Source organism: Pristis pectinata, chromosome 12 (assembly GCF_009764475.1).
Source record: "Pristis pectinata isolate sPriPec2 chromosome 12, sPriPec2.1.pri, whole genome shotgun sequence".
Lineage (NCBI taxonomy): Eukaryota > Metazoa > Chordata > Chondrichthyes > Rhinopristiformes > Pristidae > Pristis > Pristis pectinata.
Genome location: NC_067416.1, coordinates 4,225,580 through 4,237,727, shown reverse-complemented (window position 1 = coordinate 4,237,727; position 12,148 = coordinate 4,225,580). Strand labels below are relative to the sequence as shown.

General features: G+C 41.3%; 1 protein-coding gene across 2 annotated transcripts in view; it reads left to right on the top strand.

Moving 5' to 3' along the window:
• ubtd1b (ubiquitin domain containing 1b) overlaps nucleotides 1–12,148 on the top strand; it is a 76,579-nt gene that overhangs the window by 44,694 nt on the left and 19,737 nt on the right. Inside the window, exon 1 of one of the 2 annotated variants that reach the window (XM_052026862.1) lies at nucleotides 610–666. The exons of the other annotated variant lie outside the window; for it this stretch is intronic. Within the exon in view, the coding sequence (XP_051882822.1) occupies nucleotides 639–666 (28 nt within the window). The 5' untranslated portion in view covers nucleotides 610–638. Of the gene's footprint in view, nucleotides 1–609; nucleotides 667–12,148 lie in introns of those variants that run through there. 2 annotated transcript variants of the gene reach the window in all.

Here is a 12,148-nt window from a genome sequence, read left to right as displayed (position 1 = left end):
TATAAGTATTGGGAGATCTGGGGAACCGACAGTGTACAGATAAAGATATTCCGGGTTGAGACCCTTCATCAGGACAGTCCTGAAACATCGGTTGTTTATTTCCCTCCATAGATGCTGCCTGACCCGCTGAGTTTTCCAGCATTTTGTGTGTTCCTCTGCAAAATGTAATTTGAAAAAATCAGGTTCCTTTTCGGCTTCTATGGACTGCACTGACCACGTGTATGTATTTGCATTAGAAACCAAATAATAAAAGCATTGTGCCTGTGCACCACATTTCCACTTCCCTGCCCTTTCTCTCACCATTTGTTTATTTTTTTTGATCCTGATAGGTGTTGTAGTGTAGCCAGTAAACACTTTCCCCCATGACCATGCATATAGTAAGGAGAGCAGTCAGTATACTAAATAGACCCACGTGTGAATCTGGGTTAGATTCTCATATTTCCTATCTTGAACGCTAAATCCTATATTCTGTTTCAGTTACTTAATAACAAATGTTTTATTTAAATGAATACAGGAAGTCCCCGGGTTACGAACGAGTTCCGTTTTTGAGACTGTTCGTAACCTGATTTTTTTTTTGGTGTGTGTAACTCGGAACAGTATCCACGCATGCGCACTTGGCCTGGGGATCGCAGCTGCACATGCGCACTTGGCCCGGGGACCACGAAGGTCGGTTCGTAAGTACGGACGTTCGTAAGTCGGACTTCCTGTACTTTGCTTCATTATTCACCAGTGAGAGAGACCTTGATGTTTGTGAGGATGGCATACAACAGGCTGATACATTTGAGCATGTTGATGTGAGGAGAAAGGATGTGCTGGAACTTCTGAAAAACATTAAGTCACCGGGGCCGGACGGGATATATCTAAGGTTATTTATTACGAGAAGTGAGGAAGAGATTGCTGCGCCTTTGGTGATGATCTTTGCGTCCTCACTGGCCACAGGAGGAGTGCCACTTGATTGGAGGGTGGCAAATGTTGTTCCTCTTCAAGAAAGGGAGTAGGGATAACCCAGGGAATTACAGGCTTGTGAGTCTCTGTTCAGTGGTGGGCAAATTACTGGAGAAGATCCTTAGAGAAAGGATTTATGGGCATTTGGAGAAGCATAAGCTGATTAGGGACAGTCAGCATGGCTTTGTGAGGGGCAGATCATGCCATGACCCTAATTGAATTTGAGGATGTGACAAAGCTCATTGAAGGTAGAGCAGTGGATGTGGTGTACATGGATTTTAGTAAGGGGTTTGATAAGGTGGTTCATGGAAGGCTCATTCAGAAAGTCGGGAGGCATGAGATCCAGGGAAGGTTGGCTGTGTGGATTTAATTGGCTTGCCCATAGAAGACAGGATGGTTGTAAATGCAGCATATTCTGCCTTGAGATCTGTGACCAGTGATGTTCTGAAGGGATCTGTTCTGGGACCCCTGCTCTTTGATTTTTATAAAATGACTTGGATGAGGATGTGGAAGGGTAGGTTAGTAAGTTTGCAGATAACATGAAGGTTGGTGGTGGTGTGGATAGTGTAGAAGGTTACTGTAGGTGACAGCAGGACATTGATAGTATGCAGACCTGGGCTGAGAAGTGGCAGGTGGAGTTCAACCCAGAAAAGTGAAGTGATACACTTTGGAAGATCAAATTTGAAGGCACAATACAAGGTTAATGGCAGGACTCAGCAGTATGGAGGAACAGAGGGATCTTGGGGTTCACGTCCATAGATCCCTCAAGGTTGCTCCAGAGGTTGATAGGGTTGTTAAGAAGATGAATGGTGTGTTGCCTTCATTAGTTGGGGTATCGAGTTCAAGAGCTGCGAGGTAATGTTGCAGCTCTACAGAACTCTGGTTAGACCACACTTGGAGTATTGTGTTCATTTCTGGTCGCCTCATTATAGGAAGGATGTGGAAGCTTTAGAGAGGGTGCAGAGGAGATTTACCAGGATGCTGCCTGGATTGGAGAGCATGTCTTATGAGGATAGGTTGAGTGAGCTAGGGCTCCTCTCTTTGGAGAGGAAGAGGATGAGCGGTGACTTGATAGAGGTGTACAAGATAAGAGGCATAGATTGAGTGGACAGTCAGAGACTTTTTCCCAGGGCGAAAATGGCTAACATGAGGGGGCATAATTTTAAGGTGATTGGAGGAAGGTATAGGCGGAATGTCAAAGGAAAGTTTTCTTTTACAGAGTGGTGGGTGTGTGAAACGCACTGCTGGCAGAGGTTGTGGGAGGCTGATACATTGGGGACATTTAAGAGACTCTTGCCACGTGAATGATTTTTTAAAAAAATGGAGGGCTATGTGGGAGGGAAGGGTTAAATAGATCTTGGAGCAGGATAAAATATTGACACAACATCATGGGCTGAAGGGCCTGAACTGTGCTGTCTTGTTCTACAACTAGAAACAGTTTAGTAATTTGTTCTTTAGATCTTCCTTCAACAGTGAAAAGATCTTTTCTTAAAGGCAACCATAGCTTAGTTTCAATTTTAAATCACCAACTTCCATGATTTAGTTTCTGTCCTTGGTGAAACACACAAACTGTTCAGTCTTGCTCATAAAACTTAAGGTTCATTTTGCTGCCATAATTTGTCTGTCTTTGCTACAGTGGTTGATAGCCAATTGGAAGTACTTGTGTGATGTGGTCACTTTCTTAGAATCTGTTTTCCTCATTAATTCACTGGCTGAGTTGCCAGCTGACTTGCCTGGTCCAAATGTCTGAAAAATTAAAGGGTGTTGATTATTTAATTCTATCCCAGAATGGAGTCCATGCTTAGAGTAGTTTCATTTAGTTTTGTCTCCAAAGCAAGGAATCCATGCAAACTTTTGCTGAGAGTGAGCAATAAAATCACCAGCCCTATCCCTATAGCTCTGCATTTTTTCCAATGTACTGAACATTTTAAAAGCTTTGTTAGGCAAGGCCTTCTAGATGTTAACTATATAAGATATTTATTAGTCACATGTACGTTGAAACACAGTGAAATGCGTCTTTTTGAGTTACTGAGAATGTGCTGGGGGCAGCCCACAAGTGTTGTCATGCTTCTGGCACCAACAAAGCATGCCCACATCTCCTAACCAGTACATCTTTGGAATATGGAAGGAAACCGGAGCACGGAGGAAACCCACACAGATACGGAGAGAACATACAAACTCCCTACAGGTGGCGGCAGAATTGAACCCAGATGGCTGGCGCTGTAATCGTGTTACGCTAACCACTACACTACCGTGCTAGGTTATATTTTTTTTAAAAATTCATTTTATCTTTTGGCTCATTTGTCAGTTATAACTTCTGGTTCTCAACCCCTCCACAATTGCTCTCTGACTCTGTCCAGAGCCTTCATTATTTTGAACATCTCTTGCATCTTTCAACTTTTCCTGCTCTAAAGAGTAATCTCCAACCCTGTTAATATGTGCTCTCTAGAACTATTCTAGGTAGTATATCTGGGTGGTGATTGGTGCCACATAAGATTATTAGTATGGAAATGGTAAGATAAAGCAGATGAATACTTGGCTAGGGAAAGGCCTTTATATTCCTGAGGATTTGGGATTGTTTTGGCTGAGAGGATATTCAGCAAGTAAATGAGTTTGAGTGGGAAGGTATTTGAGAAGGAAAATACTACCAGAATGGTTGGTCATGATGACTTGGAGGAATGGGCAGAGTGTAAAATACCAAAGTTTGATGGCCCAATAATAGGTAGGGAAAAAATGCTCCCCAGTGAAAGTGAGACATTACAAATTTTTGTCAAAAGGATTAAAGGGCTGTCTGTCATTTTAAATAGAGATTGCAAGTATGTGAAGTGCCGACGGATCAACTTGTTCCTGTGCATGAAATGCAAATGTGCAAGAAAGGAAGTATTAGCCTTTATTGCAAAGGGGTTTGAATTTAGAAATGGGGAAGTATTGTTTCAAATATACTGGGTGTTGATGAGCCAATTATGAACATTATTTAAGGAAGGTTGTATTGGTTTATTATTGTCACTTGTACTGAGGTACAGTGGAAAAACTTGTCTTGCATACCGATCATACAGGTCAATTCATTACACAGTGCATTGAGGTAGTACAGGGTAAAACAATACAGAATACAGAGTAAAGTGTCACAACTACAGGGAAGTGTATTGCAGGTAGACAATAAGGTGCAAGGTCATAACAAGGTAGACCACCTCATCGTATAAGGGAACAGTTCAACAGTTTTATCAGTGGGATAGAAGCTGTCCTTAAGGCTGGTGGTGTGTGCCCTCAGGCTATTGGTTTTGGTTTATTATTGTCACTTGTACCGAGGTACAGTGAAAAGCTTGTCTTACAAACCAATCATACAGGTCAATTCATTACACAGTGCAGTTACATTGAGTTAGTACAGAGTGCATTGATGTAGTACAGGTAAAAACAGTAACAGTACAGAGTAAAGTGTCACAGCTACAGAGAAAGTACAGTACAATAAGGTGCAAAGGCACAACAAGGTAGATCGTGAGATCAGAGTCCATCTCATTGTATAAGAGAACTGTTCAATAGTCTTATCACAGTGGGGTAGAAGCTGTCCTTAAGTCTGGTGGTACGTGCCCTCAGGTTCCTGTATCTTCTACCTGATGGAAGAGGAGAGAGGAGAATGTCCTGGGTTGGTGGGGTCTTTGATTATGCTGGCTGCTTCACCAAGACAACGAGAGGTAAAGACAAAGTCCAAAGAGGGGAGGCTGGTGTCTGTGATGCACTGGGCTGCATCCACAACTCTCTGCAGCTTCTTGCGGTCTTGGGCAGAGCAGTTGCCTTACCAAGCCGTGATACATCCAGATAAGTACCAGCAATCCACAAGAGATCTCTGGGATGGAAGGGTTGACCTGTCACTAATGACTAAAGAAGCTAGATGTGTTCTTTGGAGTTCAGAAAAATGAGAGGCTATTTCAATGGAACATAATCCTAAGGGGGCATGAGAGGGTAGATATTGAGACATTTTTACTTGTGAAAGAGTTTTGAATGAGAGGACATGGTCACTTAAAACTGAGGTGCCAAGGGATTTCCTCATGCAGAGGGTGGTGAATCTCTGGAATTCTGGAGGATGGTGGCAGCTAGATCACTGGAGGTATTTAAAGAGGAAATAAGTTTTCTGAACAATCAGGGAATTAAGGGCTGTGGGGAACTGGCACAAAAGGAGTTGAAGCCTGTGACAGATCAGCCATGATCATGTTAAATGGCTTCCCTTTTTTTCTTGTGTTCTTACGCAATAGTGGTGCGGAGGAGTCAAACAGAATCTGTTTGGTTAAAGCTTAAAAGAACAGTAGAAAAAACACATTGCCAGGTGTGTTTTGTAGATCACTAACAAGTGGGAGGGACATAAAGGAGAAATATTCATGGAGATGAGAGTAGTGCTCAAGCTATAGGGTGGTTACAGTGGGGAACTTTTTATTTCTATCTCAGTTTACATTGGAGTAGCGTAGGGTGAAAAGTATCTAAAATCTGTGCAGAATAATTTACTGAAGCAGTATGTTTCTGGTCCAACAGGGAGGCATTACTGAATCTGCTTCTGGAGAGTGAGGTGGATCAAATGTGCCAATTATCAGTAGGGAAACATTTAGAGAAGACTTAGGTGATCTATAGAAAAGGAGGACGAGCAATCCAAAGTAAAAATTATTTGGAAGAAAACTAGCAAAACTGTAGCAGACAGTGGGCTGCCTGTAAGGAAGAGATGGTTCAATTACAGTTGAGGCACATTTCCACGAAGCACAAAAGGAATAAAAGCAAATCCAGAACTCCCTGGATGATGGAAAATATAGCATAGAGGCTGCTTATTGTCAAATGTAGAGTTGTAAGTGCCAACAAGAACCAGGATGATTACAAAAGAAATGGAGGGAATTAAAAACTAAAATAAGTGAGATAAAGAATTTGTGAGAAAAGATTAGCTCTCAATACAAGTGGGAGTCAAAGTATTCTATAAGCATACAAATAGTAAAAGGATAGTACATGGAGTAGTGTCTTTTAATGACAAAAATGAATACCTGCACTTTTTTGCCGAAGGCAGGTATTAATTGACTGCTTTGAATCCTTCCTCGCCAGGGAAGAGGATGCTTCCAAAGGAATAGTGGAGGAGATGGTTGAGTCATTAGATATTTTAAAAATTGATAGCATGGTGATACTTAAAAAGGATGGATGAACTTAAAGTAGGTAAGTGGGGTAAGTTTTTTACTCAGTGGTGAGTGCGTGGAATGGGCTGCCGGCAATGGTGGTGGAGGCGGATACAATAGGGTCTTTTAAGAGACTGTTGGATAGGTTCATGGAGCTGAGAAAAATAGAGGGCTGTGGGTAAGCCTAGTAATTTCTAGGGTAGGGACATGTTCGGCACAGCTTTGTGGGCTGAAGGGCCTGAATTGTGCTGTAGTTTTTCCACGTTTCTGATACATTCTAGAATTTTGAGAGAATTTTGGGTCAAAACTGCAGAGGTGCTGATCATCTTTTAGTGCTCTTTACATATCTAGCGGTCCCAGAGGCCTGGAGACTGGCAAACATTCTTCTTGTTCGAAAGGGGAATAATGAAAAGCCTGAGCAAATACAGGCCAGTCAGTTTAACCTTGATGGTAGAAGAATTATTAGAAACATTGATCCAGGACAGGATTAATCGTTACCTGGAGGAAAATGGATTAATTAAGGCAGCACAGATTTGAAGGCGCATTGTGTTTAAACAATTGAATAGAACTTTGAGATGATGGAGTTGATGGGTGTAATGCAACTATCTGGTGTACATGGACTTGCCTGTGCTTCAACAAGTTCAACTCATGGCTTAAAAGGGACTTTGTAAGAATGGTTACAAAGTTGGCCAACAGGCAACAGGGTTATGGTGAATGGTTATTTTTCAGACTGGATGAAAGAGTATAATCAAGTTCTCCAGGGATCAGTTTTGAGGGCCTTTGCAGGTACAAGCCACAGTTTCTAAATTTGAGGATGACACAGAACTTGGCAATATTATGAACTGCGAAAAGGGTGGTGATAAATTGCAGCAGGATATAAATATGCTGGCAGATGAAGTTTATTGCAGAGACATGAGGTGATGCATTTTGGTAATAAGCACGAAGAGAGACGGTAGCCTTTAGAGCCAGTAGCTAAAAAAGGTGCAGCAACAGAAGGATGTGGGGGTATGGGCATGCAAGTCATTGAAAGTGAGGGATACAAAATTTGGGACCATAGAGTTCTATACCTCTATTGAAGTTCAGAATTTTGTATCCCTTATTACCTGCTTTTTCAACCTATCCTGCCACTTTCAATGACTTTCACGTCCATACCCCCAGGTCCTTCTGTTGTTGCAAGGATGTTGCACGGAACCTATAAAACAGCTGCTTGCCATTGACTGAAGTATTCAGTTCTGGATGCTTCACAGTAAGGATGTGGAGGGTCTGTGGAGACTTACAAGAATGATTCCTGAGATGAGGGACTGCAGTTACCAAGACAAGATTGGAGAGGCTGAGACTGTGCTGTTTGGGAAAAGAGCCCAAGGGAAGACCTGATAAAGTATATAAAACAATGAGGGGTCTAGGCAGTGGATAGTGGGGGGCTGTTTCAGCTAGGTCAAGAATTAGAGGTCACTGGTATAAAATGGAAGTGATGGTATAAGCAGCATGTGGGTTGAATCTAGAATGCATTGCTTGTAGTTATAGTGGAGGTTAGTTTCACTGTGGCGTTCAAGACAGAATTTTGATAAATACCTAGTAAGAAAAATTTTGTGAGGCTACTGAGAAGGGCCTGGAGTGTGGAGAGCTGTTCTGGTAAAGAGCTGTTCTGGTAAAGAGCTGTCACAGAAACAATGGGCCAAATGGCATCTTGTGTGTTGTAATCATTCATTGATGTCTCTGCACACTCTCCAAGGCCTTCACATCCTCAAAATGGGGTGACCAGAATTGCATGCACTACTGCAAAAATGGTTAAGCTGGTGTTTTATCATCCCTTTCTCAATTTTGTACTCCACCTCTATGAAGGCTAGAATCCTATGTGCATAATCACCTTCTCAACCAACCCTGCCAGCTACAAAGACCCAAGATCTCTCCATTCTTGCATCCCCTTTAGGATTGTACCCGATAATGTGTTGTCTCTCGTTTTTCCAGCCAAAGTACATCACATTGCAATTTCTACCACATGATTATTTCTATCCATTTGTATGTCCTCTTAATTTTTATCAGTATCCTCAATATATTAATTGTATAGACTAGTTTTACATCTAACAGGGTTTTAAAGTTTCTGGTACTATTTTTAGCTAGTTGGGCAAATCCACCATAATTGTTCGATTGCATGCTCAGAGGCTTCTCATTGTCTAATCTAGTTTGGATAATTTCCCACTGCTTTTGCTTTGGTAAAAAGATACGCTTGCTTTTTGACTTGGTATACACTACATCTATGCAGAATTTACAGTAACAGGACTTGATTGGTGCCAACACACTTTGGATTCACTTTTTTTTAGATGTTGCACAGTATTATAATTTCTCTCAAGAACCCGGTGAGTTGGAGAGGGAGCACGAGAACTGTGCCCTAATGAGTGGAACGGAAGCAGGAGAACCAGAACTCCACTGAGTGGAGTACAGCGTATGTCATTTGGTGAGCTAGATGCAAAATCATTAACTTCCAAAGAATCAGATAGCAGATTATCCAAGATTTACTCTCAATTGTTTTCTTCAGTAGTGTTTTGTAGTGCAGTTAAATTTCAATTTATTGATGATTAGTCCATTCAATTGTTAGATGCTGTAAATTAGTGTAGGCTTTTTAATCTTTCAATTTATTGGATTAGCTGAACTGGTCATGGATTGGTGCCTTGATTTCTTGAAGGGTATGTCGCAGGTTTGGTTCTCCAGAGTGAAAGAAGTCCATGTAGTGATTATTGTTTCTTGGCTTTGAACTGGTTACAGCAGCAGAAATGTGGTGGAGGCTGATTCTCATTTCATGGCCAGAAAGCATGGCATTACCTGAAGCAGGATGGGAATGTAATGAACTCCTTTGGCTAAATTTATTTTTGGTTATTGAGAAACTTGGGTTGGTTAAGTGTGCAAAATAGTATAAAGATTTTTATTTAGGAAAGGGATACATTGAGTTGGAAAGCTATTTAATGACTAAATAAATTGAGGATAATCTATATCAGAAGCTTTGGTTTCTCATACCAACATAGTCCTGGTAGTTCTGAATGTCAATTCATGTGTATATGTACACTGAACACACCCAAAATTATGTTTACTGCCAGTATAATGCTGAATGCCTAAGAAATTTGTCATAGCTTCCATGCAAGCCAGCAATAAAATGTTGTTTTGTATTTTCTGCTTTTTATTTATATATCAATGAGTTTTATTGAAAGTCTATTTACACCAGTTTATTTAGAATCTTTTTTTAAATGGTACTTCACTAATGCTTTTCCTGACTTTCCCTGACGCACACAAGCTCTTGCTCTCATTTTTCCTGCAAATATTTACTTACAGCTGGGCACATTTCAACTTGGGCAGCATTTGGTCTGATAACTTTAACAGTCATGTTCTTACACTATTACAGGTTTCATAAGAGAAGATACAGGAGCCTGAGGGCACATACCACCAGGCTCGAGGACAGCTGCTATCCCACTGATAAGACTATTGAATGGTTCCCCTGTACGATGAGATGGACTCTTGACCTCTCAATCTACCTGCAGTGCACTTTCCTGTAGCTGTGACACTTTACTCTGTATTCTGTTATTGTTTTTACCCTGTGCTACCTCAATGCACTGTGTAATGAATTGATCTGTACAAAGGGTATGCAAGGCAAGTTTTTCACTGTACCTCGGTATAAGTGACAAGAGTAAACCAATACCAGTAGGAACCTCAAGGTATATTGTAAAATGGGAGCCTAGGCAATGCGCTTGGAAACGGGTCTTGCTATACTTCTGACCAGTAACAGGGAACACATTTAATAAGTCTTGGGTGTAAATGTATCACCTGGTAAATGGTTTACTAATGTCACGTACTGAGATTTGTTGGAAAAACTTGTGTTTTGAAATGATCTGTATGGATGGCATAATAAAGTACATTGAGGTCATACAAGGGAAAAGCAGTTACAGAATATAGTGTTACAGTTACAGAGAAAGTGTTGTGCAGGCAGACAAGGTGCAAGGCAAAGACGAGGTAGATTGTGAAGTCAGGAGTCCATCTTTATCGTATAAGAGGTTCGTTCAGAAGTCTTAAAACAGTGAGATAGAAGCTGTCCTTGAGCCTGGTGGTGCATGCTTTAAGGCTTTTGTATCTTTCTGATGGAAGGGAGAGAAGAGAATGCCTGGGGTGGGAGGGGTCCTTGATTATGATGGCTGCTTTTCTGAGCCAATGAGAAGTGTAGACAGTCCATGGAGGGGAGATGGCCCGAGCTATGTCCACAACTCTCTGCAATTTCTTGTGATCTTGGGCAGAGCAGTTGCCAAACCAAGCTGTAGTGCATCCAGATAGGATGCTTTCTGGATAAGGTGCTTCTGTTAAAATTTGAGGGTCAACAGGGACATGCTGAATTTCCTTGGCCTTCTGAGGAAGTAGAGGTGCTGGTGTGCTTTCTTGTCCATGGTGTCGACATGATTGGACCAGGACAATCTGGTGGTGATGTTACTGACTGCTGCTCCTCACTGCTGTACAACCTTTGGACAAGTAGAAATTAACATGAGGATGTGAAAGTTGCCTCACAGGTGGATAAGGTAGTTAAGAAAGCTTATGGGATGTTAGTTTTCATAAGTCATGGGATTGAGTTTAAGAGCCACGAGGTAATGATGCAGCTCTACAAAACTCTGGTTAGACCACACTTGGAGTACTGTGTCCAGTTCTGGTCGCCTCATTATAGGAAGGATGTGGAAGCGTTGGAAAGGGTGCAGAGGAGATTTACCAGGATGCTGCCTGGTTTGGAGAGTATGGATTATGAGGAGAGACTAAGGGAGCTAGGGCTTTACTCTTTGGAGAGAAGGAGGATGAGGGGAGACATGATAGAGGTATACAAAATATTAAGAGGAATAGATAGAGTGGACAGCCAGCGCCTCTTTCCCAGGGCACCAATGCTCAATACAAGAGGGCATGGCTTTAAAGTAACGGGTGGGAAGTTCAAGGGAGGTTTTTCACCCAGAGAGTGGTTGGAGCATGGAATGCGCTGCCTGGGGTAGTGGTGGAGGCAGGTACATTGGTCAAGTTCAAGAGATTAATTAGATAAGCATATGGAGGAATTTAAAATAGTGGGATATGTGGGAGGAAGGGATTAGATCGTCTTAGGTGTGGTTTAAAGGTCGGCACAACATGGTGGGCCAAAGGGCCTGTATTGTTCTATGGTTCTATGTCACTGGTACATGCATTTATGCAAAGATACCTGAACGCGCAACTTGTTCATAATAGCAGCTGATTTTAGAGTTCAGAATTGCATATGTATTCCTTTCTGCTTATAAATGTGACAAAAGCTTCCAACAATAGATAGGGGCAAAAAGGTAATATTTTATCCAAAAGAAAGATACTTACTCTTGAAAGCAAAAATATAGCATGTGTATCAAAAGGAGAGATTGACCAACTGACTTCTTGGAATGTTGAAGAATAGGTCAGGATGATGCAGCACAGTTGATGTATTTTGCTCTTCAACAAATTTGGAATCAATTTTCAGGTTTAAAAAATGAGGTAGAGTCAAACCAAATGTGGATTCTGACAAAATAGAAAATACATAAGATTCAGAATAGCCTTTGAACTGGCAAATTTCAATGTAGCTTAGTGCGGAGTGTTTCATCTTGATTGAAAGAACGAGGTTGCGTACTTGGATAATAGTCTGGATCAATTACAAAGATCTGGCAATGCAGAAATGCATCACAAAGTAGCAACACAAGGTCATTTTGAAAGTAAATAGCCACTTGTGGTTTATTTCTAGATGGATAAAACTAAGTGATTCAAGTTTTCATGGTGGACTGAGCTGTGTCCACTACTCCGCAATTTCTTGTGGTCTGCCGCAAGTTAAAGGATTGAAGTGATTAGAATCATTTGTTATTGTAGGCATCTTTGACATCCACATTTAAAAAGGATACAGTGACAATGCAAAAGTTGCAATGTAAATATGAGAGTTTAATGACCATCAGCATTGACTGAACAGGCTAGTGCACTTTTCTCTAGGAAAAAAAATGCATCAAAGTGACCTGTTTGGATTTTAGAAAGATCAAGGAGTTTGATAAGCACAGACTTAA